The sequence below is a fragment of the Rhodotorula toruloides genome (genome assembly GCF_000320785.1).
Source record: "Rhodotorula toruloides NP11 unplaced genomic scaffold Scaffold8, whole genome shotgun sequence".
In the NCBI taxonomy this organism is placed as follows: Eukaryota; Fungi; Basidiomycota; class Microbotryomycetes; order Sporidiobolales; family Sporidiobolaceae; genus Rhodotorula; species Rhodotorula toruloides.
The window spans coordinates 214,679-236,100 of record NW_015622968.1 but is presented as its reverse complement, the minus strand read 5'-3'; the positions used below and the strand labels follow the sequence as shown (position 1 = coordinate 236,100).

General features: G+C 61.5%; 10 protein-coding genes across 10 annotated transcripts; 6 read left to right on the top strand and 4 right to left on the bottom strand.

Annotated features, from left to right (window-relative positions):
- Positions 1–7: 7 nt before the first annotated feature.
- RHTO_07769 (uncharacterized protein) lies at positions 8–4,593 on the bottom strand (the record flags this gene model as incomplete). Its single annotated transcript, XM_016421425.1, has 19 exons — positions 8–430; positions 487–815; positions 875–916; positions 972–1,041; positions 1,102–1,225; positions 1,285–1,412; positions 1,472–1,584; positions 1,639–1,776; positions 1,833–2,034; positions 2,090–2,209; positions 2,262–2,380; positions 2,438–2,748; positions 2,803–3,098; positions 3,164–3,322; positions 3,379–3,632; positions 3,689–3,785; positions 3,845–4,034; positions 4,097–4,290; positions 4,348–4,593. The coding sequence occupies 19 exons, from the start codon at positions 4,591–4,593 to the stop codon at positions 8–10; spliced, it is 3,555 nt and encodes a 1,184-aa protein (XP_016274018.1).
- A 258-nt stretch (positions 4,594–4,851) lies between these two features.
- On the top strand, positions 4,852–6,300 carry RHTO_07768 (phosphatidylinositol glycan, class M, glycosyltransferase family 50 protein; the record flags this gene model as incomplete). The annotated part of the gene is made up of 4 exons (XM_016421424.1): positions 4,852–5,546; positions 5,607–5,895; positions 5,954–6,055; positions 6,112–6,300. 4 exons carry the CDS (start codon positions 4,852–4,854, stop codon positions 6,298–6,300), a joined length of 1,275 nt encoding a protein of 424 aa, XP_016274017.1.
- A 338-nt stretch (positions 6,301–6,638) lies between these two features.
- On the top strand, positions 6,639–9,256 carry RHTO_07767 (DNA helicase; the record flags this gene model as incomplete). Its single annotated transcript, XM_016421423.1, has 10 exons — positions 6,639–7,096; positions 7,151–7,410; positions 7,463–7,901; positions 7,961–8,016; positions 8,077–8,138; positions 8,197–8,566; positions 8,626–8,707; positions 8,766–8,935; positions 8,995–9,032; positions 9,089–9,256. 10 exons carry the CDS (start codon positions 6,639–6,641, stop codon positions 9,254–9,256), a joined length of 2,103 nt encoding a protein of 700 aa, XP_016274016.1.
- Positions 9,257–9,368: 112 nt separating this feature from the next.
- RHTO_07766 (Golgi to Endosome transporter) lies at positions 9,369–11,202 on the bottom strand (the record flags this gene model as incomplete). Its single annotated transcript, XM_016421422.1, has 5 exons — positions 9,369–10,492; positions 10,555–10,676; positions 10,746–10,844; positions 10,909–10,920; positions 11,006–11,202. The coding sequence occupies 5 exons, from the start codon at positions 11,200–11,202 to the stop codon at positions 9,369–9,371; spliced, it is 1,554 nt and encodes a 517-aa protein (XP_016274015.1).
- A 460-nt stretch (positions 11,203–11,662) lies between these two features.
- Positions 11,663–13,757, top strand: RHTO_07765 (protein of Arf GTPase activating protein family; the record flags this gene model as incomplete). The annotated part of the gene is made up of 6 exons (XM_016421421.1): positions 11,663–11,728; positions 11,872–11,907; positions 12,148–12,230; positions 12,294–13,279; positions 13,342–13,492; positions 13,550–13,757. 6 exons carry the CDS (start codon positions 11,663–11,665, stop codon positions 13,755–13,757), a joined length of 1,530 nt encoding a protein of 509 aa, XP_016274014.1.
- A 205-nt stretch (positions 13,758–13,962) lies between these two features.
- Positions 13,963–15,240, bottom strand: RHTO_07764 (ubiquitin-conjugating enzyme (huntingtin interacting protein 2); the record flags this gene model as incomplete). The annotated part of the gene is made up of 10 exons (XM_016421420.1): positions 13,963–14,083; positions 14,169–14,308; positions 14,366–14,425; positions 14,482–14,566; positions 14,627–14,684; positions 14,744–14,756; positions 14,822–14,874; positions 14,945–14,983; positions 15,050–15,122; positions 15,181–15,240. The coding sequence occupies 10 exons, from the start codon at positions 15,238–15,240 to the stop codon at positions 13,963–13,965; spliced, it is 702 nt and encodes a 233-aa protein (XP_016274013.1).
- A 198-nt stretch (positions 15,241–15,438) lies between these two features.
- On the top strand, positions 15,439–16,863 carry RHTO_07763 (anthranilate phosphoribosyltransferase; the record flags this gene model as incomplete). Its single annotated transcript, XM_016421419.1, has 4 exons — positions 15,439–15,497; positions 15,588–15,990; positions 16,065–16,445; positions 16,504–16,863. The coding sequence occupies 4 exons, from the start codon at positions 15,439–15,441 to the stop codon at positions 16,861–16,863; spliced, it is 1,203 nt and encodes a 400-aa protein (XP_016274012.1).
- Positions 16,864–16,947: 84 nt separating this feature from the next.
- Positions 16,948–17,928, bottom strand: RHTO_07762 (Mob1/phocein family protein; the record flags this gene model as incomplete). Its single annotated transcript, XM_016421418.1, has 3 exons — positions 16,948–17,161; positions 17,243–17,748; positions 17,806–17,928. The coding sequence occupies 3 exons, from the start codon at positions 17,926–17,928 to the stop codon at positions 16,948–16,950; spliced, it is 843 nt and encodes a 280-aa protein (XP_016274011.1).
- A 288-nt stretch (positions 17,929–18,216) lies between these two features.
- On the top strand, positions 18,217–19,475 carry RHTO_07761 (vesicular-fusion protein Sec17; the record flags this gene model as incomplete). The annotated part of the gene is made up of 6 exons (XM_016421417.1): positions 18,217–18,248; positions 18,407–18,651; positions 18,713–18,893; positions 18,950–19,124; positions 19,179–19,333; positions 19,394–19,475. The coding sequence occupies 6 exons, from the start codon at positions 18,217–18,219 to the stop codon at positions 19,473–19,475; spliced, it is 870 nt and encodes a 289-aa protein (XP_016274010.1).
- A 242-nt stretch (positions 19,476–19,717) lies between these two features.
- RHTO_07760 (fungal specific transcription factor) lies at positions 19,718–21,114 on the top strand (the record flags this gene model as incomplete). The annotated part of the gene is made up of 4 exons (XM_016421416.1): positions 19,718–19,894; positions 19,973–20,038; positions 20,113–20,150; positions 20,208–21,114. 4 exons carry the CDS (start codon positions 19,718–19,720, stop codon positions 21,112–21,114), a joined length of 1,188 nt encoding a protein of 395 aa, XP_016274009.1.
- Positions 21,115–21,422: the final 308 nt, after the last annotated feature.

Sequence of the window (21,422 nt, the reverse complement as noted above, 5' to 3'; positions counted from 1 at the left end):
AAGAGTTCTACGCGGCGAGAGGAACAGCGATCTCGAACGTCGTCCTGTGCGTGATGGGCAAGACCTCGACCGCCGTAGCAGCCGTGACGTGCTGCGTCTCGCAGCTGACGAGCTCGTGCGACCGCGAGCCATCCTGGACTGGCTGGACGACGACGGAGGGAAGGAAGATAGCTGCCGCGCGAAGCGGGACAAGCCCGAGCTGGACAACGACCTCTTCACCGTCCTGCGCGACCCACTCGCCCTTGGCGCGGCCGCTGATAATCCACTCGCTCGAGTTGGCAACGACGGAGTAGGCGAGGCGGATTGGTGCGGCGGTCGACGCGAGTGTGCGGGACCAGCGGAAGGAAGGGCGGATGGTGAGGGTTGCGGGGACGAGCTGGCCGACTTCGGTACGCGAGAGGGCGGGGGTGATCTCAACCAGGTTGAGGACCTGTTGCACATTAGAGTTAGCGAGGATTGAGGGCGCGAGGTTCGGAAGAGACGCACGTTGAGAGCCGGCAGGTCCAAGGGAATCTCCAACGTCCGCCACACGTCCTCGACCACTTTGCCACTTCGTACGTCGTCGTGAATCGCCTGCACTGCCGAGAGGACCGATTCGCAAGCGGACGACGGGACCATGCAGAGGTCGAGGCGCTTCTTCCAAGTCGCCTCCTCGTATACCAAGTGGTCGAGCGACTCGGACGAGCAGTACCGCTCGAGGTCGGTGGAGGCGAGAGCTTCGGATACGAAGGCTTCGACGATCCATCGGCGGTGTTCGCGCAGGCTGGCACCGTCAAGGCCACGGGCGACGGCTGCCTTCACTCTGGAGCGCAAGCCTGTTGAGCGACCTCGAGTCAGCGTCACCACGAACTCAATCGTCGAGTGGAGAACGCACGCTCTTCGATTGAGGCATAGGTCAGGACAAGTCGAAGAGGATCTGGTGCGAATGGCGAGTTAGCTTGAAGAGCGTGATGAAGCGACGTTGAGCGCACCTTGCACCTCTGTAGGTCGGTCACAATGCAGCTTGAAGAGGAAGTTTGCCGTTTGAAGTGGCGAGATGATCTGCGCGACGAGTTGGGTGTCAGCGATGTCGACGGCGCGGCGGTGAGCGGACAAACTGACCACGGGCACATCGCTCTTCGGGCGACATGGCTTGACTTCGACGGAAGGCGGCGGAGAAATGGTCGCCAACTTGACCTTGAGGCCGTGCACGCCGTCCGTCGTGACCGAGAACTTCGACAGCAAGCTGCGTCGAAGTGGTTCGTCAGCGACCACTGCTTATGGCGTGGGTTGCGATGCCCGTACCAGTCCTCGCGGAAGTAGTCCTGGACGTTGACGGCGAGCGGGAGTGCGACCGAGTAGGTCATCGTTCGTCGTAAGCTTCGGCGCGTGTGCGGTCTTCGCGAGATCGTATACTCCGCTGTGATCGAGAACTGCGCCGGTGGTAGTGAGCGGGCGACCGAGCTTGAAAGCGACCGAGCGGAAGGCGTACCTGTACGTTCGGGTCGACGATATTACCGGTTAAAGGGATAGCGACTCGAACGGATGTGTAGGGTGAGAGGTCCTGCAGGACGAGGGCGTCGTGTGCGTCTGCGGTAAACGCGACTGCAAGCTGGGCAGTCAGCTTTACGTGACGAAAAAGAAGGATGGCTGACGGACTGCCGTCGAGACCTTCCGCGGTCGTCGTGGCGAAATGCACGTCTTGACCGACGACGGCGAGGCGGACGGCAATCTTCGAGACGGTGTTGCGGCCGGGGTCGACGTTGAGGATCATTCTTCGCTCCCGGTCGAGGTGGACTGCGGAGAGCGCTCATCAGCTACACCCTCTCGACGGGTGGCGTACTTAAACGCACCGGAATGCGGTTCCTCCACGGAGATATGGACCGCCTGCTGGTCGGGTGGAAGGAAGATGGCGGGCTGTTTGTCGGTCACCGGTACCTGTCGAGGATCAGGCGCGAGGTTACGGGTCGAGACTGGCCGATGAGAGTACTGGAAGATGATGCGGGAGAAGCGGAGTTGCGAAAGCTCGAGCGTGAGGCGGCCGGTGACGGAGGTCTGCGAAAGATGTTGTGAGCAGAAGGAAAGTGAGGAATTACGTGTTGCGACTGACGGGGCAGAAGACGGTCACGGGCGTCTCGCCAGGCGCGAGCGTGCAGGCGCCGGCCGTAAGCCAAACTTGCTCTCCCTGCATGGTCGCCAGCTTGAGGCGAACCTCGTCGACGCGCACGTCCTGTTCAGGAAAGGGTCAGCTTGGCCAGTGGGATCGGAAGCTGACGACGCACGCAAGGCAGGATGTTGCGGACGAGTACCGTAGCCGTGACGCCGTCCTCGTCAACTGGTCGGCCGCCGCTGCCCTCCTTCAAGCAAATCAGGAAAGTCGGAAAGGCGACGGCGGCGAAGTCTGCGCAGCGAACCTCGTCAGCCGCTGCATGTCGGGCACGTGACGAGACTAGCGCACCCTTGCTCAGCGTCGCCGAAAGCTGGTATACGTCGTCCATCAGCTTTTTCGCCAGCTCGGCGTTCTGCCGCTTCCAGTCGACGACATGATCCAGGACAGGCTCCAGTCCCCACTCCTTGCTTCCAACGGTCACGCCCGACCGGACGAGCGCGAGAGTCGAGAGGAGGCGGTCCTTGGACATATCGAGCGACTCTTGCAGCGACGTGCACTGCGACAAGAGATAAGACTCGATGGCGGTCCAGCGCAAGTCGGTGTAGGTCGTCGGAAGTTGTGAGAAGAGCTTTTGAGCGGTCGGAAGCCGTCCGCGGCATCTGATATGGAGTCTTTGTCAGCCAAGAACGACCATGTCAAGCGAATGGACGTACTGCTCGAGTGCCGCAAGACACGCATTAAGCTTCGCAGCACACCTCTTCCTCCCGCTCGCCTGGTACGCTTGCAGTGACCTCTGGGTGAGCTCGACGTAGAGCTTGTCAAACGCTTCTCGCTTGTCCATCGCGTCGAGCAGGTCTTTCCGAGTAACGGGCTGGCGGTTCGGAGGCGTAGTAGATGTGGGCGACGAGGCGGAGCTGCCGCTGACAGTCGACGCGGACGACTCGTTGAAGCTCATCGAGAAGGGGTGAGTCGAGGGAAGGTGTCCGGCGCCCATGCCGAGCTTGTCGAGCTGCACCATTCTCTCTTGTCAGTCGCGTCAACTCACTCATGGCGAGACCAGAAAGCAGCGCGCACCTGCTTCTTCGCGAGCTCCAGCAACTCCGCCTTGACAGCCACGAAGCCCGTTGCCGCCGGGTCCGACAGGTCCTGGTCGATCCGCCGCCCGCACTCCGAGACGATGTTGAGGCAAGCCGAATACGTCCAGGCTTCGACGAAGCTCGGGCCGAGCGTAGACTGTGTGGAGAAGGCGTCAGTCGCCCAACGTGCGGCCAAAGGTGCAGACGACTAACCTGATGTTCCCGCAGCTTGCGCGCAAAGGTGCTGACGAAGTACGCTCCTCTTCGCGCAACCTCGACGACCCTGCCAAGGTTGAACAGCATGACAGCCTGTCTCGCGAAGAGGTATATCCGAAAGTCGAAGATCGTGATGGCGTCCGTCTCGATGAGCTTGCGGTAGGGCTTGTTGGTCGTCGAGAGAAGCGGAAGTGCATCGTCTCCGGGAGAGACGCCGCCGAGATTGCGGAACCAAGGCGCTTGTGCGTGTTCTGCCGAAGGAGCGAATTCAGTTCCCGTCGCAAAGCTGGACGACGTGGCTACGGACCTTTCGAGACCTGGAAGAATGATGCTTCGAGCTCGTCGTACTGGATGAGCGCGTCTTCGTACAGCGTCATCGCTTCGAACGAGTCCGCAAGCGCTTCCTGAGCAGAGGATCCGTTGTCAGCCCAGACGCCGACGGATTCAAGGGGAATCGGCGCACCTTTTGGCGGAAGAAGGGCAGGAACTGCCATCCGCTCAGCTGCCGCTGACTGTCGGCTTTGCGAACGCTCTCCTCGTAGAGCGCGACGTTCGAGTCGAAAGTTGCGATCAGCCCCTCCTTGACCTTGGAGAGGAACTCGGCCCATGCCGTAGGATCGTCCGCTGAGGAGCCCTGCACGACTTGTATGCAGCTGGGAGAGCGGATAAAGGGTCAGCGAGGACACTGCGAAGGAGCGGGCGAAGCAGGACGTGCCGGTCCTTTTTGCCAACGTTGAAGTCGGCCTTGATTTTGTCGACGATGGCGCTTTTGCGCTGGTAAAACTTGGCGCCACTGCCTTTGCCCGACGTGACGTGGACGATGAGCCATTCCTGGTGGTACTTGGCCGTAACCGAGTCGAGCCATTCGCGAATCTGGGTGCGGACGGTCGCCCGGTACGCCTCGTTGTCCTGGGGAAGCATTGTTAGTCCGCTGACTTGAGCTCGAGGCCGAAAGGATAGACGCACATCGCACACAACGAATAGCAGGTTCAAGTACGGCCGTTCGAGGAGTTCTGTCGCGCCGCCGAACGAGCTGAGCGGTCGCACGTCGAGCGGGAGCGTCTGAATTGTCCTGATGGTTCTGTTCGCCGACGAGCTGCGCACCCAATGCAAGTTGCGCAGGGGAATCTGCCGCTCAACGTCCGCCCGGATGGCCTCGTAGTCCTTTCCCGTCGGCAACGCCTCGTAGGCGATGCTGACCTGCTTCGCCATGTCTGCGCGGATTCCTCCCGGTGTCCCTGCTGCGCCCGCTGTCCTGTGAGCTGTGCTTCCGTCGTTTGCCTGATCCGAAGCGGGGGAGGCGGAGGGAGGTCGGTGAGAAGGAGGCGAGCAAGGGTAGAACTGGCGGACGTATGAGGAGCGACTAAAAAGGTCACAGCAGCGGTCAGCAGGCCAGGCAAGCGGTCACAGCAGAGTCTAGCGGTGTTGTTCTCGCCAGAGGAAGGTCTTCCGGCGACCAGAACCCTCTACATGCGGCTGCTTCGCGCTGAGGGCCTCGCTGTGGCCCTACGAGTCGCTCTACTGCTCTGGGGATCATATCAAGACGTGCACAGCGCCGTGCGATACACCGACGTCGACTACTTCGTCTTCTCGGACGCGGCGGCATGTCTAGTCGACCTAGCACGGCAACACTGCGGGAGGGCAAAGGGTGTATGGGCGCCAGAATGGCTTGGGAATCCTTACGCGCGGGCGACATACCGGTACACCCCGCTCCTCGCCTTCGCACTTGCGCCCAACTCGCTCGTCCATCCCGCCTTCGGCAAGGTCCTCTTTGCGCTCTGTGACCTCCTCGTCGGCGTGATGCTGTACAACTTAATGCGGAGGCGGGGCGCGAGCCAGAAGTACGCCGGGAGGGCGGTCGCGGCGATATGGCTGCTGAACCCGATGATTGCCAACATCTCAACGAGGGGGAGCAGCGAGTCGATCGTTGGCGCCCTCGTCGTCGCCGTATTGTCGCTGGCGAACGAGGGACGGTGGGATGCGGCTGCGGCGGTGTTTGGAGCAGCCGTGCATGTCAAGATCTTCCCGTTCATGTACGGCTCGAGCCTCGTCGCGGCGCTGTACTCGTCGACAGGCGACAAAAAGGTCGCCATGACACGCCTCGTACGCTTCGGCGTCCTGAGCTTCACCTGCTTCATGCTGCTGAACGCCGCTTGCTTTGTCCTGTGCGTCCACGGGTCCCGCTTGTGCTGCTCATACCGCGCTCACTCGCGCTTCCCACGCAGCTTTGGCGAGCCATTCCTACAAGAAACGTTCCTGTACCACCTCTCTCGCCTCGACCACCGACACAACTTCTCCCCCTACTTCTACCCTTACTACCTTTCCCTCTCTCCCTCGCCCCAGTCCACCTCTTCGCCGCTGCAACTCCTCGCACGCCACCCGCTTGCCGCCTTCCTGCCTCAACTCATCCTCTCCCTCGGTCTCGGCTTCCTCTTTGGTGCGCAAGACCTGCCGTATGCCTTGCTGGTCCAGACGTTCGCCTTTGTCGCATTCAACAAAGTCTGCACCTCGCAGGTGCGTAAGCCGTCATAGCTTGACTGCACGCATGCTGATACATAGACGCGTTCCGCAGTACTTCCTCTGGTTCCTTTGGCTCCTGCCGCCAGCGCTCCCTCGCCTTTCGCTTTCTCTCCCGCGGACGATTCTAGCAGCGGCGCTCTGGGTCGCAGGACAGGTACGCCGCGTTCTTTTGTGTGAGCGCTCTCACCCATACTGATCCTCGCGCGACAGGCAATCTGGCTCTCGCAAGCGTACCGGCTCGAGATGCTCGGCGAACCAGTCTACCGGGAGGTCTGGCTGGCAGGAATCGTCTTCCTGGTGATACAGACGTGGGTACTGAGGGAGCTACTGGTCGCGTATACGGGTCCTGGGCGAGGAAGGCGGGAAGGAGGAGGGGACAAGCGAGGGAAGGAGCTGTAGACGAGTCTATGCGACTAGGACGGATCCCTGATGCCTAGTGGGCTGGCTTCGCTCGTACTCAGAGGCTTACTCAACGGCTCTACGCGTCCATACATTCGCGAGAAGCAGTACTCGTCGACATCTCCCCCCCTCTTTCGCCGCAACTGATGAGGATCAGGGAGCGTCGTCAACCCACGGGGACAGCTGAGGAGACTCGTGTACGCTGTGAGCGTGTGTAAGACTCCCTTCCGATGTCCAACATCCTGCCAGACGGTCAAGAGGGGTAGCCAGAAGGCAGACAGTCCACACCGCCTCTCTCGCTCCTTCTCCTCACCTGTGCGCTGCCACATCCCGCTCCAATGGCCGCCGCACCGCCTGAAGAGTTCTTGAAGCGCCTGATTGAGCTCACCAAGGCAGAGCAAGCGGCCGAAGAGAAGGAGTCGTCTCTCCTCTTCACCAATGCCCCGGTCTCGCTTCTCGAGCGATCTGGTCTCGCGCTCGGCAACTTGTCAGGCCAGACATCGATTGGACTTGGCGGACGACTGCTCGTCGAGCTGACGAGGCCGGCTGCGTACCATTCCTCGCCGGACTTCCCGCCTCATGACTTCCGTCCTGGCGACCTCGCTCGCTTACGCCCGCAAGGAGCGAGCGGGGGAGGGGCTCGCAAGGCCGCGAAAGGTTCGTCGAAGGAGGAGAAGGGCAAGCAGAAGGATGATGAAGGTCTGGACGCCGTTGTCTACCGCACCACGGCCAACAAGATCGTTCTAGCCGTCGATGAGCCATCGGACGATTTCGTGCTGCCTGAGCGGATACAGATGTATGTGAGACCCTGCTTCAATCTTCTCCTGCCCTAACGACATCCTCACCGCAGCATCAAGGTCGCCAATCCGACAACCTTCGTCCGCCAGTGCTTCTTCCTGAACCGAGCCCTTCGCAAACTCGAAGCAGCAGAACCGCTTTCGCCTCTCCTTTCCGTTCTGCTCGGTCAGCAGAAGCCGACTGTGTCTCAACGCTCGCCGGACGAGCCACTCGACTTCATCAACGAGAACTTGAACGCGTCGCAGAAAAAGGCCATCGACTTCGCCCTTTCGAGTAACGAGGTCGCCCTCATCTGGGGCCCGCCCGGCACAGGTGCGTTGCCACTAAGTTTCTTCCGTCGACACTCGCTGACTCTTGCTGCCAGGCAAGACGGAGACGCTCGTTGAGATCATCCGGCAATGCGTCAGGGCGGACAAGCGCGTGCTCGTCTGCGGCGCATCCAACCTCCCCGTCGACAACATCCTCGCTCGCCTCTCCGTTCCTCACCCCAACTTCTCCCAGCCGATCCCGCTCACTCGCGTGGGCCACCCCGCTCGTGTCCTTTCCGGTCTCACACGACATACTCTCGATGCGCAGTCTTCCTCGACCGACTCGAGTGCCCTCGTCGAAGACATCAAGAAGGAGATTGAAGAGCTGGAGAACACGCTGAGAAACGGCTCGGGGAAGAACCGTATCAGAGGGTCGGAGCGAAAGAAGATGTGGGAGGAAGTGCGGGAGTTGCGGAAGGAGTTCAGGAAGCGGCAAGGAGGCATCGTCTCGGAGGTCGTGTCGAAGGCCAAAGTCGTGTTGGCGACGACTCATGGGTGCGTTCCGCTGCCGAACCTGCGCAAGCCTTCCTAGCTGACTTGTGATCGACTCGCAGCGCTGGAGGGCGTTCGCTTGATCGCTTCGAGTTTGACGTTGTCATTATCGACGAAGGTAGAGCCTGTGTGCGCAACTTATCGTGGCGGTAGCGCTGACCTCGCTGTGAGCGTACAGCGGCGCAGGCGACTGAGCCTGCGTGCTGGATCCCCATTCTCAAGGGCAAGAAGCTGATCTTGGTAAGCCACAGCGTCACTCGGAGCTCGCGTATGCTGATCATTACAACCATCCACGCAGGCTGGCGATCACCTGCAACTCCCGCCAACGCTCAAGTCGTCCGACCGGCTCACCAAGTCCCTCGGCGGCAAGTCCAGCAAGACAGCCTCGAAGGAAGATGCAGCCCATCCCAGCCAGCCCGGCAAGCTGACGCTATCGCCCGACCTCGAGGTCACGCTTTTCTCTCGCCTTCTCGCCCTTCACGGACCCTCAATCCGCCGCATGCTCAAGGTCCAGTACCGCTTCAATGAGAAGATCAACAGCTTCCCGAGTGGGATGCTGTACGACGGCGAGCTCGTACCCGATGACTCGGTCAAGGACCGCAAGCTGAGCGACCTGGAAGGCGTCGAGGCGGACGAAGACCTTGACGAGCCCGTCGTCTTCTTCGACAGTGCGTCTGGCTTCACGCTCGAGAATTGACATGGACTGACTCGCTTGCCTCACCTGTAGCCGCTGGTCAAGCCATGTACGAGCGGGCAGCGGAAGACGGCAGTTTCGGATCCGAGTCAAAGAGCAACGAGAACGAGGCAGAGTACGTCCAGCGCCAGGTCCTCCTCGTGATTGCTTGCTCACGCAGCTCTTGTCTGCAGCGTTGTGCACAAATACGTCCAGACGCTCGTCAACGCCGATGTCCCGCCCACCTCGATCTCCATCATCTCGCCCTACAACAGCCAAGTCCTCCTCCTCGCCTCCCTCATCCATCCTCAGTACCCTGAGATCGAGATTGGTTCAGTCGACAGCAACCAGGGTCGCGAGAACGGTACGCTCCCTTTCTTCTCGTCCTCGACTGCGTCCCTATTGACGCCGGCTCGTCCGCAGACGTCGTCATCGTCAGTCTCGTCCGTTCAAATGCCGAGGTAAGCTTCACGAATCTTCTGCTGTGCGTGCTTGCTGACCTAGCTTCCTTTCGCAGGGCGAGGTGGGCTTCCTCCGCGAACTTCGACGATTGAACGTTAGTATGACTCGCCCGCGACGGCACCTTGTCGTTGTAGGCGATTCAGAGACTGTCTCGAAGGGTTCCGACTTCCTCAAGAAGTGGATGGAATGGCTCGAGGAGGAGGCGCTGGTCAAGGTGCCGTAGAGTGTGCAACTCGCGCATGCAGCATTCGAGTGGAGAGAACGGCGGCTTGCACAGAGTGAAACATAACAGCATGCTAGAAGTGGGAAGAAGTAGCGCTCTACGGCTCGCAAGTCTACAAAAGCGAGTCCCAGCCGTCTCCCGCTCCGCCCGAGCCGCTCGACTTCGCAGCCGCTCCAGACCCAAACAACTGGTCCTGCCTCTTCTGCGCCGCAATTGCCGCCAAGCTCTGACCGCTCGCAGCCTTGTTGGCGCCGCCCGAAGTGGACGACGACGAGCCGAGCATGTCGAAGATGTCGGAAAAGTCGGCTGCACCTGCAGGCTTCTTTGCCGCCATGCCGCTGGACGCTGAAGAGGGCGCGGCGGCGGGAGTCGTGGGTTTGGAAGCCATCGGCGCGAGAGCCGAGAACGACGACGAGGAGGACATGGCTGGCTGCATTGGCGGGCGAGCCTGGAGAGGCTGCGAGAACGGCATCGAGCCGGAAGTCGCTGAGGCGAGAGCGGGGGAAGGAGAGGCGGCGGGTGCGCCTTGCGGAGCGGGACGAGAGGGCGCCTGAGGGTTCAGGAGGGCAAAGACGTTTTGGTGCGACTTGGGTGCGGAAGGAGCGGCGACGGGGAAGGGGGACGCTGATGAAGCGGCAGGAGGCGCGGGTGCGGGCGCCGAAGCGGACTGGAAATCGTCAAAGTCGTCGTCTGCAGCTGCAGCGGGAGCGACCGCAGGAACGGTCGCGAAGAACTTGGGTGGCGGGGTAGGCTGCTTTTGGTCCTCATCGTCGTCGAAGTCGAAGAGGTTGACCTCGGGCTGCTTCTGAGGGGGAGGAGGCGGAGGGGCGGCGGCCTTGGAGGAAGTGCGGGCAGCGCGAGCCGAAGCGGCGGCACCAGCAGCCGCAGAAGGCGACGTCGCGCGACGCCGAGTGTCGAGGTCCTCGTCGTCACCGGCGTCGTACTCCTCAAACTCCTGACCCCGGCTGTCAGAGAACCCGCCGCTTCCTCCTCCTCCGCCTCCTCCCGAAGACCAGTCTCCTCCCCCTCCCCCGCCGCCTGACGAGCCGCCGTAAAAAGAGTCGCTGCCGAAGCCACCGTACCGGCTGCCAGACGAGCTAGTGAAGCTTGGCCCGCCCATGCCCGAGTTGCTGACGCCGGTGTACTTGTTGCGGTTCTGCTTGGCCTTGCGACGCTCGGTGCGAACCTTGTCCAGGTCGGAGAGAAGCTCGCCAATCTCCTTGGCGCGGTTGCGGACTGCGGACGAACAACACAAGTCAGTCGATACGGCGGGGCTCGAGGAAGGCGGCGAGACTAACTGTTGATGCCCTGGTCCTTGCCGTTCTCGTCGATGTAGTGGAAGTTGCGCAAGACGCGAATGAGACTCAAGTGCGACCTCGCGTCGTCAACGACGCGCTCAGAGCCGTTCTTGATGAGGTACCTGCAGCGGAGGTAAGGCAACGGACATCGTCAGCCTCCATCCGCGAGGCTGGAGGTGGAGCGAACGCACTCGAGGAGCACTAGAGCTTTGTAGATCTGGCGCCATTCGCGAGCTTCCTTCTCGGTGAAGCGCGAGTAGACGGTCGGCATGACCTCGTTGAAGGTTTGGCTGGCAAGGAAGGATGGAAGTCAGTGACGGAAGAGTAAGCGGCACAAGCCAAAACTTGACGCACAAGTTGAACGTGCTGTGATGACGAAGGTAAACGCATGAGCAATCAAGTTGATGAGGGATGAGGAACGTCGAGAGCAAAGCATTCGGCCTCGACTCACTCCTGGGCAATCTCCTGCATCAACGTCGAACTCGCACCCCACGGCTCGTCGCTGGTCGCCTCTCGGACCCTCGCCTCCGCCTCGGTGTAGTTGAAAGCGTAGGCCTGCGCCTTGCGGACGGCGGCCTTGACGTCGTAGATGGTCAAGTCCTGCGCCTGCTTGGCGAGCGTCTCGACGCGGTCGGCGAGCCAGTCCATCGTGACTCCTTATGCGTCTGCAACGAAGTGGTCAGCGTGTCATCGAGTCGGAGACTTCTGGGAGAACGCGCGAGGTCGAAGGTGGGGGCAAGGGAGTGAAAGGGTACGGCGGGACTCACAAAGTGAGCGAGAAGCGTGATCAAGCGGGTCGGCTGTATTTGTGAGTGTCAGTACACGCTCTGGCACGCTTCGCCAGCCCCACTAGCAGCCGTGCAAGCGTGCAAGAGGTCGTCGGCGTCGAGGAGGCGAGTGGGTCGAGAACACGGCGACGACGCAACGAGGAAGCGCGGCTGTTGGACTTACCTGCGTGTGAGAAGCCTGAGCGGCAGTCTGTAGTCCAGCAAGCGCAGCAGCAGCGGTATGAGCCCGTGGCAGGCGAGTGGTTCGTGGTCGACAGGTTCGCTCACACCTCTCACGTCCTCGCTCTCGCCGCTGTCCGCTGTTTGCTGTGCTTGGAACGATGAGTGCGACGTCTCAGCAGCGCGATGCCATCTTTGCCGTCCTGCGCAGCCAGAAGGCCAACAAGGTGCGTCCGCCGCCCGCTGCCACCCACGTCTCGACGCGCCACCTCTCGCTCGCTCGCACGCGCAGTGATGGGCTGGCTGGACGGTGTTGGAAGCAGTACTTGTCTCGCGGCGTACGCTGACGCTCTCCTGACCGGTCCCGCAGATGTGTGTCGACTGCAGGGCCAAGAACCCTACCTGGGTGAGTAGACGCCTCCTCGCGCTCCCCTGGCTGTACTGGACATACAGAGATACTGCGGATACAAGCTCCGGATGGGGCACATGCTGCTTGGTGGGCGCGGACTGCGCGACTTGCGAGTTTTCCCACTTCCCTTGACCCGACTCTCGCGTTCGCACTAGTCTCGCTGGTCACCCCGGTTGCTTAGAGACAGCTGGAACTGTCGAGCGCAAAGACGCTGACACTCATCACTCGCCTTCGCAGGCCTCGGTCACGTTTGGCGTCTACATCTGCCTCGACTGCAGTAGCATCCACAGGAACGCCGGTGTTCACGTCACCTTCGTCCGGTGCGTTCGCGTGGACTACACAAGCTCAACGAGACGCTGACGATGGAACCCCCGCGCCGGCAGGTCGACCAACCTTGACATCTGGCACTGGCCTCAGCTGCGCGCCATGAAGTGCGGCGGAAACGCAGCTTTCCTCGACTTCCTCTCGCGGCATCCGGGCTCGTACAACCCCAGCTCGACCGACACGAAGGAGAAGTACCTGTCGCGCGGCGCGCAGCTGTACAAGGAGGAACTCGCGAAGAAGATGGCTGAGGACGAGCGGATGTACGGCAAGGACCGTGTGGTCGTCGAGGGTGCTGCCGATACTGCTGCCGCACCTGCGGCGAAGGCGGCTGGTGACGGCGACTTCTTCGACACGTGGGATGCGCCTCCCTCGGCAGCGAAGAAGCCTCTCTCACCCGCTCCTGCGATGACCCCTCCTCTTGTCGGTCTCGGCGGCTCGCGCCCCTCCACGCCAGGCGGTACTCTCCTCTCCACGCCTCCCGCGACCTCCGCTCCTCGCACCGTCACATCCTCGTCCCTCCGCACCACCTCGTCCGCTTCGCTCAACCGGCCCAAGACGCTCGGCGCAACGCGCACGACTTCGTCCTCCGCCTCGACTTCGACCCTCTCTTCTTCGTCCGCTACCGTCGGCGCCTCCTCCGCACGAGGAAAGCTCGGAGCAGGCAAGTTGGGCGTTAAGAAGGGTGGCTCGATCAACTTCGAGGAAGCCGAGCGCAAGGCACGCGAGGAGGAAGAGCGCATCAAGCGACTGGGCTACGACCGTCGCAAGGAGGAGGAAGAGCAGGCTGCTGCGGCCGCCGCTGCTTCGGCTGCCTCTGCGGCTGCAGCGAGCAAGGTCGGCGCAAACGGGGCAAACTCGAAGTTGCAGGCTCAGGCGGCGGCGTTGCAGGCGAAGAAGGACAGTGGGGAGATGGAGAGGCTTGGGATGGGCGTTAGGAAGCTTGGGTTCGGACAGGTTGCGGGCATGAGTGGAGAGGCGGCGGCGAGGGAGGCGGCTGCACGGAAGAAGGCCGCCGAGAGGGCTGCGAGCGGATACGTCGAGCCTGGTGCGTTGCGCTGCGAGGGATCGACACAGGCTACACTCGCTGACCTCGCTGTGCACGAGCAGAAGAGTCCGACTACGCGCGGAAAACCTTCGGCAACCAAAAGGGCATTTCGTCCGACATGTACCACCAGACCGGCTCGTACGACGCGAACGCCTCGAGGGAGGCGCAGCAGCGCTTGCAAGGCTTTTCGGGCGCGACCGCCATCTCGAGCAAGCGAGTCTGGCTTCGCTTCTTCAGTTTCTACGTGCGGCTGACCGACTCTCTCCGCAGCCAATACTTCGGCCGCGACGAGGACGAGACGGAAGAGATGGAAGAGTCGATCCTGTCGGCCAACGGTCTTGGCAACCTCGAGTCGTCTGCGCGCGACGCCGTCAGGCAGATCATGGACGCGGCCGGCATCGAGGACTTGAGCGACGTACAGAACGCGCTGAGGAACGGCGCGATGAAGCTTGGCGACTACCTCGCCAGGTACGCCTGAACTGTCTCCTTCCGCCTTGTCTTGGTCACGCCTCTTCCGCCCTGCACGAGCCCGTATACCCTCTTTCTTCCCCTTCCTCGGTCGTTCTCGCTCTCCCTTCGCTCATTTGTCTCTGTCGCCGGCGGCAATGCACCCTGTTGGACACGTCGCTCCCCTCACTGCGCGCCAGTCCATATGCGAGTGCTGCGATTGCGAGTCTGCCCGCTCAGCCTACCAGCCGCTGGATCACCGCATCTTCTCCCACCTTATCCTTGTTGCCGTCACGGTAGTTCAGCCGCTTGAGGACGTCGATGACCTGCTCTGCCGGGAAACCCATCTCGGAGAATCTGTGCGCGCGAATCCCCGGAGCCATCAGTACCCGGCTCGCGGACCTGTGCAACGACGTAATACGATGAGGAAGGCGCGACGCACGCTGATACGTCTTCCCAGTTCAAGCCAGCCAGCCGCGCTTCCCGTTTCTCTGGCGCTTCTGCAGGTTGCGAGTTCGCGCTTGTTGGTCTTGATGGTTGAGGCGTGTGAGTCGTCGAGGAGGGTTCGGGGGTTGCATAGACCTGTACGATAGTGACGGGTAAGCACAGGAAGCAGGACAATCGATGTGAGAAACGAACCTCGGTCCAGTACCGCGCCGTTGATTCGAAACCTCGCCGGTCTGTCAGGTAGTGCTTTGCCTGCGTGACCTGATGGTCAGAGCGCGGCTACGATCAAGATGACAGCAATGACGCACGACTTCTGCGTCTTGCGGGTCATTAGGTTCGGGAGTCGAGAGAAGGGACTGCAGGGAAACGAGGCATGTTCGGAGGGTGAAGACTCTGCAGCGACGGCTAAGGTCAGTGTTCAACAGTTAGAAGAGAGTGTAGAAGGAGACGCACGGTGACCAGGAGGTCTTGAGGATGTCGAGACAGATATAGCCAGTTGCGGAGGATATGTCTGCGAGCGCTGTGGGTCAGCGGTCCTGCCCGACGTCAGGGACAGCGAGCGCGACGAACTAGGGTGATAGACCTGTTAGCGTGAAGCAAGCATCAGCGATGGCAGCGGGACAGCCAGGAAGCGACAAGCGGACTAACTTTAGTTCGGAACTTCATCTTGAGCGGCTCAAACGGGTACCGAGGCGGAGGCTCTGTTCAGAGGAAACAGGTCAGTCAATTCTGCACTTTGTGGAGGCATAGGAAGAAGAAGACGGGACGAACGGATGTCCACTTCGAATCGTCCGCCTTCATACGGTGATCCTGCGTTGTCGAGCGTGTCAGCGGCTTCCCTCCATCTCGTAACATTTTCCCCATGTGCCAACGCACCCGATGGACCCGGGAACGACCCGACAAAATGATCCAGCGAGTCTCCGACCTGCTCGATCTTCAAGCCGGTTGTCTGTAGACGCCGAAGGTCAGCGGTTTTCAGAGTTCCAGCACATTGAAGGTCCACTCACGTCCTTTTGGATGTCCTGGAACTCTCGCAAGAGGCGCTTGTTGCGCGCTGGGTTGGCCATGTCGTCGAGTGCGGGGGTGACGTCCAGAAGAGGCAGAAAGGCGAGATGGGCGACTTGGCTGGTGTAGTAACACTCCTTAGCAGTCTGAAGCAGCAAAGTAAGTGCGTCTCGCCGTCCAAGCGGGAGAAGGGCTTCGTCGTTGCGGACAACCATCTCCTTCTCCTCCGCGTTCATCAACTTCGCTACAACTCTGCTAGGATGAACCCGGCAAAGGCTGGAACGGCTCAGACAGACTCGACTGTGACGCAGATGATTGGGTGCGTTCCGCTCTGCCGTTCCCACCGACTTCTCCCCGTTCCGGATTGACTCCCCTTGTTCGCTCACACCGCTTCACTGTGCACTCGCAGGGACTCTGGACATGCCGCACCACACTCTTACTCGTCACCAGAATCGTACACCCCCGAATCTTTCGCCGTCCTGCTCAAGAAGCTCGTCCTCCACCCCTCGACCTTCACTCTCGACGATACACGATGCGCCTTCAACCACCTCGCAGAACCCTACGGCGCACATCCCTCGCAGATTGGAGCGTTCCTCTCGGCGCTGCGACTGACGGGCAAGGATGGCGAGCCGGCTATCGTCGCCGAATGCGCAAAGGTCATGCAGCAGCATGCCTTGCCTGTCGATGTCGGAGACTACGGCGACGGACCCATCTGCGACATTGTCGGAACGGGAGGCGACGGGCACAACACGTTTAACGTGAGCACGACGGCGGCGATTGTTGCGGCTGGCGCAGGACTGCGGGTGTACAAGGTGCGCATTGCAAGCGTTCTTTAAGCATTCGTTGCCTGTAGCAGCTGTGCTGATACCGTTTCCCTTGCGTGCAGCACGGCAACAAGGCCGCGACCTCGTCATCTGGCTCCGCCGACATCCTCCTCTCCCTCGGTTGCCCCGTCACGACCCTCCCTCCTTCCGCCATGAACCAAGTCGCCGCCCGCTCTCCCTTCCTCTTCCTCTTCGCGCCGATCTACCACCCCTCAATGGTCCGCGTCGCGCCCTTCCGGAAACAAATCGGCTTCCCAACCGTCTTCAACGCACTCGGACCGCTCATCAACCCGGCGAAACCGAAGGCGGTCATCGTTGGCGTGCACTCGCCGTACCTCGGGCCGATCTTTGCTGAGGCGCTGAAGATCACGGGTGTTGAGCGGGCTTGGGTAGTGTGCGGTGCGGAGGGACTGGACGAGATCAGTCCTGCGGGTGATACCCACGTGCGTTTGCTCTCTTTCGCCGAGTCCACGCTCGTATCACTGACCTCAGCGTCCGCAGCTCTGGGACCTGCACAACGGCACCATCACCGAACGAACGCTGCATCCCTCCGCCTTCGGCATCAACCCCACTCCTCTCTCCTCCGTCGCAGGCGGCACACCTCTCGAAAACTCCCTGACCCTCCTCAAGCTGCTCGATAACCAGCTTCCTCATACCGACCCGATCGAGAATTTTGTCATTCTCAACGCAGCGGCGCTGTTGGTCGTTGCGGGCAAGGCGAAGAGCGAGAAGGAAGGTGTCGAGATGGCGAGGGAGAGTATTGCGAACGGTGGGGCGAAGAAGGCGTTGGAGGCGTTCAGGAAGGCCAGCTCGGAATTTGCGAAGCAGGAGGCGGACCTGCCGACGGGCTTGATCGGATAGACGGATGACTGCGCAATAGAAGTGCATTGGATCTCTCTTGGCGTCGAGCAGGACTTGCTGGACGGCGATTGCAAGAAGAGCCGACTACTCCCCATCGCCCACCAGCCGGATCTCGCTCGCCTCCCCATGCGCCACATTTCCCTCGTCCTCCAAGTCTATCTCCTCCTCCTCCAGCTCGCCAAACTCCGGTATGACCATGCTTGCCTCGTCCATAAGCTTGAAACGCCGGCTCAGCTCGGTGAAACGCCTGACGAGCGAGGTCTCCGCTTCGAGCTGGACGAAGAGCGGCCGGTGGTGGCTGTGAAGGTGGTCACGCGCCTGAAGTCAGCTCCTTGCTCCGTGCAGGATTGAAGCGTGACAGAGGAGGAGTGAAACTCACAAGAACGCGTGGGCGACACTCCTGTACAACCGCCTCGCGACCGCATCCAGCAGCCTCCGACTCCCCTCGCTCACGCTCATCCTGCTCGGGAAGTACTTTGACGAGCACAGCAACGCCTGCGCGCCGTCGCTCGCATGCGTGATGTAGTCGATGGCGCAGCATGGCGGATCAGGCGGAGCATAGTGTGCGGCGCACACGTAAAGCCAGTCTGGACCTGCTGTCATCGATGGACATGTCGAGCGCGTGCAGACGCCCGTGGGTGCCGCAATCCAGATGTGCTGGTCGAGCGTGATGCGGCGCAGGTGCTCCATCACCCACACGTCCTCGTCGACCAGCTCAATTGGAGTGTCCTCGCCGTCGTCGAAACCGGTGGGAATCGTGATGATAGAGTCGACGTCGTGACTGTCGCGGCGGACGAGAGCGGTGATGTACTCTTGAACGGCAAAGGACGAGGTGAAAGATTCGAAAGGGCGGATGGGCGAGAACGGATCGGTCTCGTAGGCGTCCTGTGGCGACGGACGACGTCAGTACGGGACCCGTGGTAGCGCAAAGACTGTACGCACCCCCAATCGAGTCCCTTTGCGCAGGCGGCCGCGTCGGTCGGGGCGAACGGGGGAGGGTGTGCGGCTTCGAGAGGGAGGTGCGCCCGTCGGCAGCTTCAAGAACGCAGCTCGACCGCCCGACATGGCGCGAGAGAGCGTCGTGGAAGCATCAGAAGCAGGAGCACGCGCGTCCAGGCCGGTGTCATTGCGAGAGAGGCCTGAGCGAGTTGCGAGAGGAGAGGGCGAGAGAACGGCGCCGCAACAGTGTGTGCGGGTGTGCCGGCTGACTGGGCAGCTTCTAATAGCTCAATAGCATGGTAGCACGTCTCAGTAGCCCGTCTAAGCGTGTCGAGGTGACCTGGTGCTCGCCAACCAACCGCCCCCACTTCTTGCACCGCAACAACACGCCCTCACTCGCTCAAACGCTGCAGAATGTCTTCACAGGGTGATCAGTTAAGGCAGAAGTGCGTACAAACTCATCCGCCGTGTCCAGCGAGCGCCGCTGACCGTTTGCTCATCGTCATCACTCGTTCCCCTCTCCCCCCGACTTCGGCTTCTCTGCGGCTTGTGAACACGCTCTGCTGCTTTGACTGGCCGCGCTATGATTTGTTCGTCCACCCAGGGCCGACAAGAAGGCGTCCTCGTCGTCCGGCTTCTCCTTCTTCAGCTCGTCGACCGCCAAGTTCGAGGAGGCGCACGACCTGTACCAGTCGGCCGGCAACGCGTACAAGATGGACAACATGCACAAGGAGGCGGGAGACTGCTTCTGCAAGGCGGCCGAGATGGCGCTCAAGAATGACGAGAAGGACGACGCCGCCAACGACTTTTGGACCGCGAGCAAGTCGTACAAGAAGAGCCACCCCGAGCGTGCGTTTCTCTGCACTCTGGAGCAAGAGCTCTGCGTGCTGACCTGTCTCATGCTCCGCAGTGGCCGTCGCGGCGCTCCAGCGGACAATTCAGCTGTACAAGGAGAAGGGACGGTTCAGGCAGGCTGCGGATCGGCACAAGGAGATCGCGGCAATCCTGCAGCAGGAAGGAGGAGACATGGCCGGTGCGCTCGAGGCGTACGAGGCGGCCGGGAACATCTACTCGAACGAAGACGCGACTGCGTGAGTTTCGCTTCCCTCGTCGTCCTGTCTCGCTGCGCTGACTGGTCTCCCTGCAGGTCTGCAAACGCGTGCTACAAGGAAGCTGCCGAGATTGCTGCGACGCTGGGACAGTACCCTCGAGCGATCGAACACTTCGAAAAGGTCGCGCAGCAGTCGCTTGGCTCGGCTTTGACGCGGTACGGCGTCAAGGAGCACTACTTGAAGGCGGGCATGTGCTGGCTGGCTACCGGGGTGCGTTCCCCTTTTCCTCAGGAGGCTTCGCCGGCTGACTCGCCGTCGAAACAGGACGTCGTCTCGACGAAGCGAGCAATCGACAACTACACGAGCGCCGACCCTTCCTTCGCCACGACTCGCGAGTGCCAGTTTCTGAACGGTATCACAGAAGCGTTCGATGCAGGAGACGCAGAGGGATTCACGGCGCATGTGGCAGAGTTCGACCGGTGCGCTCACAGCTTTCCTCTCTCGCACCGGGCTCGAGCTGACTCGTCTCGCCGACCCAGCTTGACACGACTCGACAACTGGAAGACGAGCTTGCTGTTGACCATCAAGCGCGGCATCGCGGAGGAGCCGAGCCTGACCTGAGGGAGGAGGTTGCGTCCGTCTCTCTCGCCGGCGGCGTCCCCCTGCAGGCGCGCTGTACTGTAGTCTCTCCCTCTTCGCTCTTGTAATCGGACTTTTCTCGCATCTGCGCCGGTCCGGAACGCAGGGAGGCCGCCACCGCCCGCGACGAGCTCCAGCTGATGACCCTCGTCGGACTCGCTCGCGAACACTCTCTTCCTGCTGCTACTCATTCAGACTGCTCGCTTCGACGCTCGACGACTGCCATGGACGTCCCGCACCCAGCCGGAGCCGCCGCGGCGTCGAACACCTCGAGCGATGTCCCTCCTCCTCCTCCTCCGCCTCCTCCTCCTGGCCCCTCAAAGCCCCCGGGTCCGCCCGGCTCCTCCTCCTCCCGCGACTTTTCTCGACGCAAGAAGCGCACGCACGCCTCGTGCGAGGGAGTGCGTACCCTTTGCTGCTCGTCCACCCCGGTCCGGCGCACTCGCTGACCTTCCCAACCACATCGCGCGCCGATACAGTGCCGCCAGCGCAAGCAGAAGTGCTCGAGGGAGACGGTTTGCACGAATTGTAGGCTCAGGAACACGGTGAGCTGGGTTTGGACGCCCCGGAACACGAGGGCAAGCTGACATCGTTCGTGTCGTCTCCTTGTCGAGGACAGCCTTGCGTCTACATCGACGCTGCCCCAACCGCGTTCAGGTGAGCAGGCTTGTTAGTTTTCTCGCCGACGCTCGCTGACGCCACCGACGCCCACAGCGCCAACAATCCGACGGTAGAGGAACAACTCGCCGACGCTCGCGAAGAGATTCGTCGCCTGCAAGGTCAGATCGACCGCTTGACGCAGGAGAACGCGTATCGCAGCTCTTCGGAGCCTGTCTCGTCGTCGGACGACCCTGCTTTCGACTACCAGACGCTCCTCCCTTCGCTCTTCAGGCCGCGCGCGGGACGAGTCCCCATCCCCTCGTTCCCGCTCGGTCCTGGCAATCCCTACAGCTACTCCTACCCCAACACGCCCTACTACGAACCTCGCCACTCAACGCCGTACGCAGACGTCCAGTTCGACACGCCCTCTTACTTCTCGTCGCTGGAGACTGCTCCGTTCGCCCAGCCTACCGCTTCACCTATCGCATCGACTCACCAGGGCTACTTCCCGCCGTCACAAGGCCCGTCTCAGCACCTGCCTTGGCCGGCCGGGCACATCCGCCACCAGACCTATCCGCCCGTTGGAACGCACCCCTACGAGCCCGCGCGCTCGACTCCTGCGTCCCTGCAGCCGTACCAGCCTCAACAGTCGAGCAGCTCGCACTATCAGCAGTACGCGCCCGGTTACACAGGAGCAGGCGCCCTCGCAGGACCTTCGAGCGCGACTCTGCCCTACTACGCCTCGAGTTTTGCACAGCCGGCAGCGCAGAACTTCACGACGCTCGAGCAGGCTATCGTCCCTCCTCAGCCGCGCGCGACGTACGTCTACGCAGCCGATTCGACGCCTACGCCGACTGCGACTGCTTTCCGACCAGCTGCGACGGCGCATCTCGAGGACGTCGACGACGGAGCGGTGCATTGGACGGGTCAGCTGCCCTTGGACAGTCACGGACAAGGCTCGAGTAGTTTTGGAGGAGGAACGTGGGCGCCTCCGCGTGTCAAGGAGGAGCCGGAGGACTGAGGGGGAGCGGATCTTCGACTCCAGCGCGCGGTTCTCGTTATCCTATCATCCGCCGACATACTTGTTGCTCTGTAGCAGCCCTCTGTTGTCTCGCTCGCCCCAGTATTTGCAAGGGACGTGTCTGTGTCGAGTGGAAGAGCGAGGAGCGAGAGGATCACTCAGCAGGACCAAGCGAACCTCGGGGCAAGCAGCGCTCGTCGGTCGGTCCTTCGAGCGCATTCTGACAGCGTTCACGAAGCCTTACAAGCCGTTCGAGCTGGTGAGAGCGAGTGGTTGCTGGCTGAGAGGGATCCTCTGCGCCACGGTTG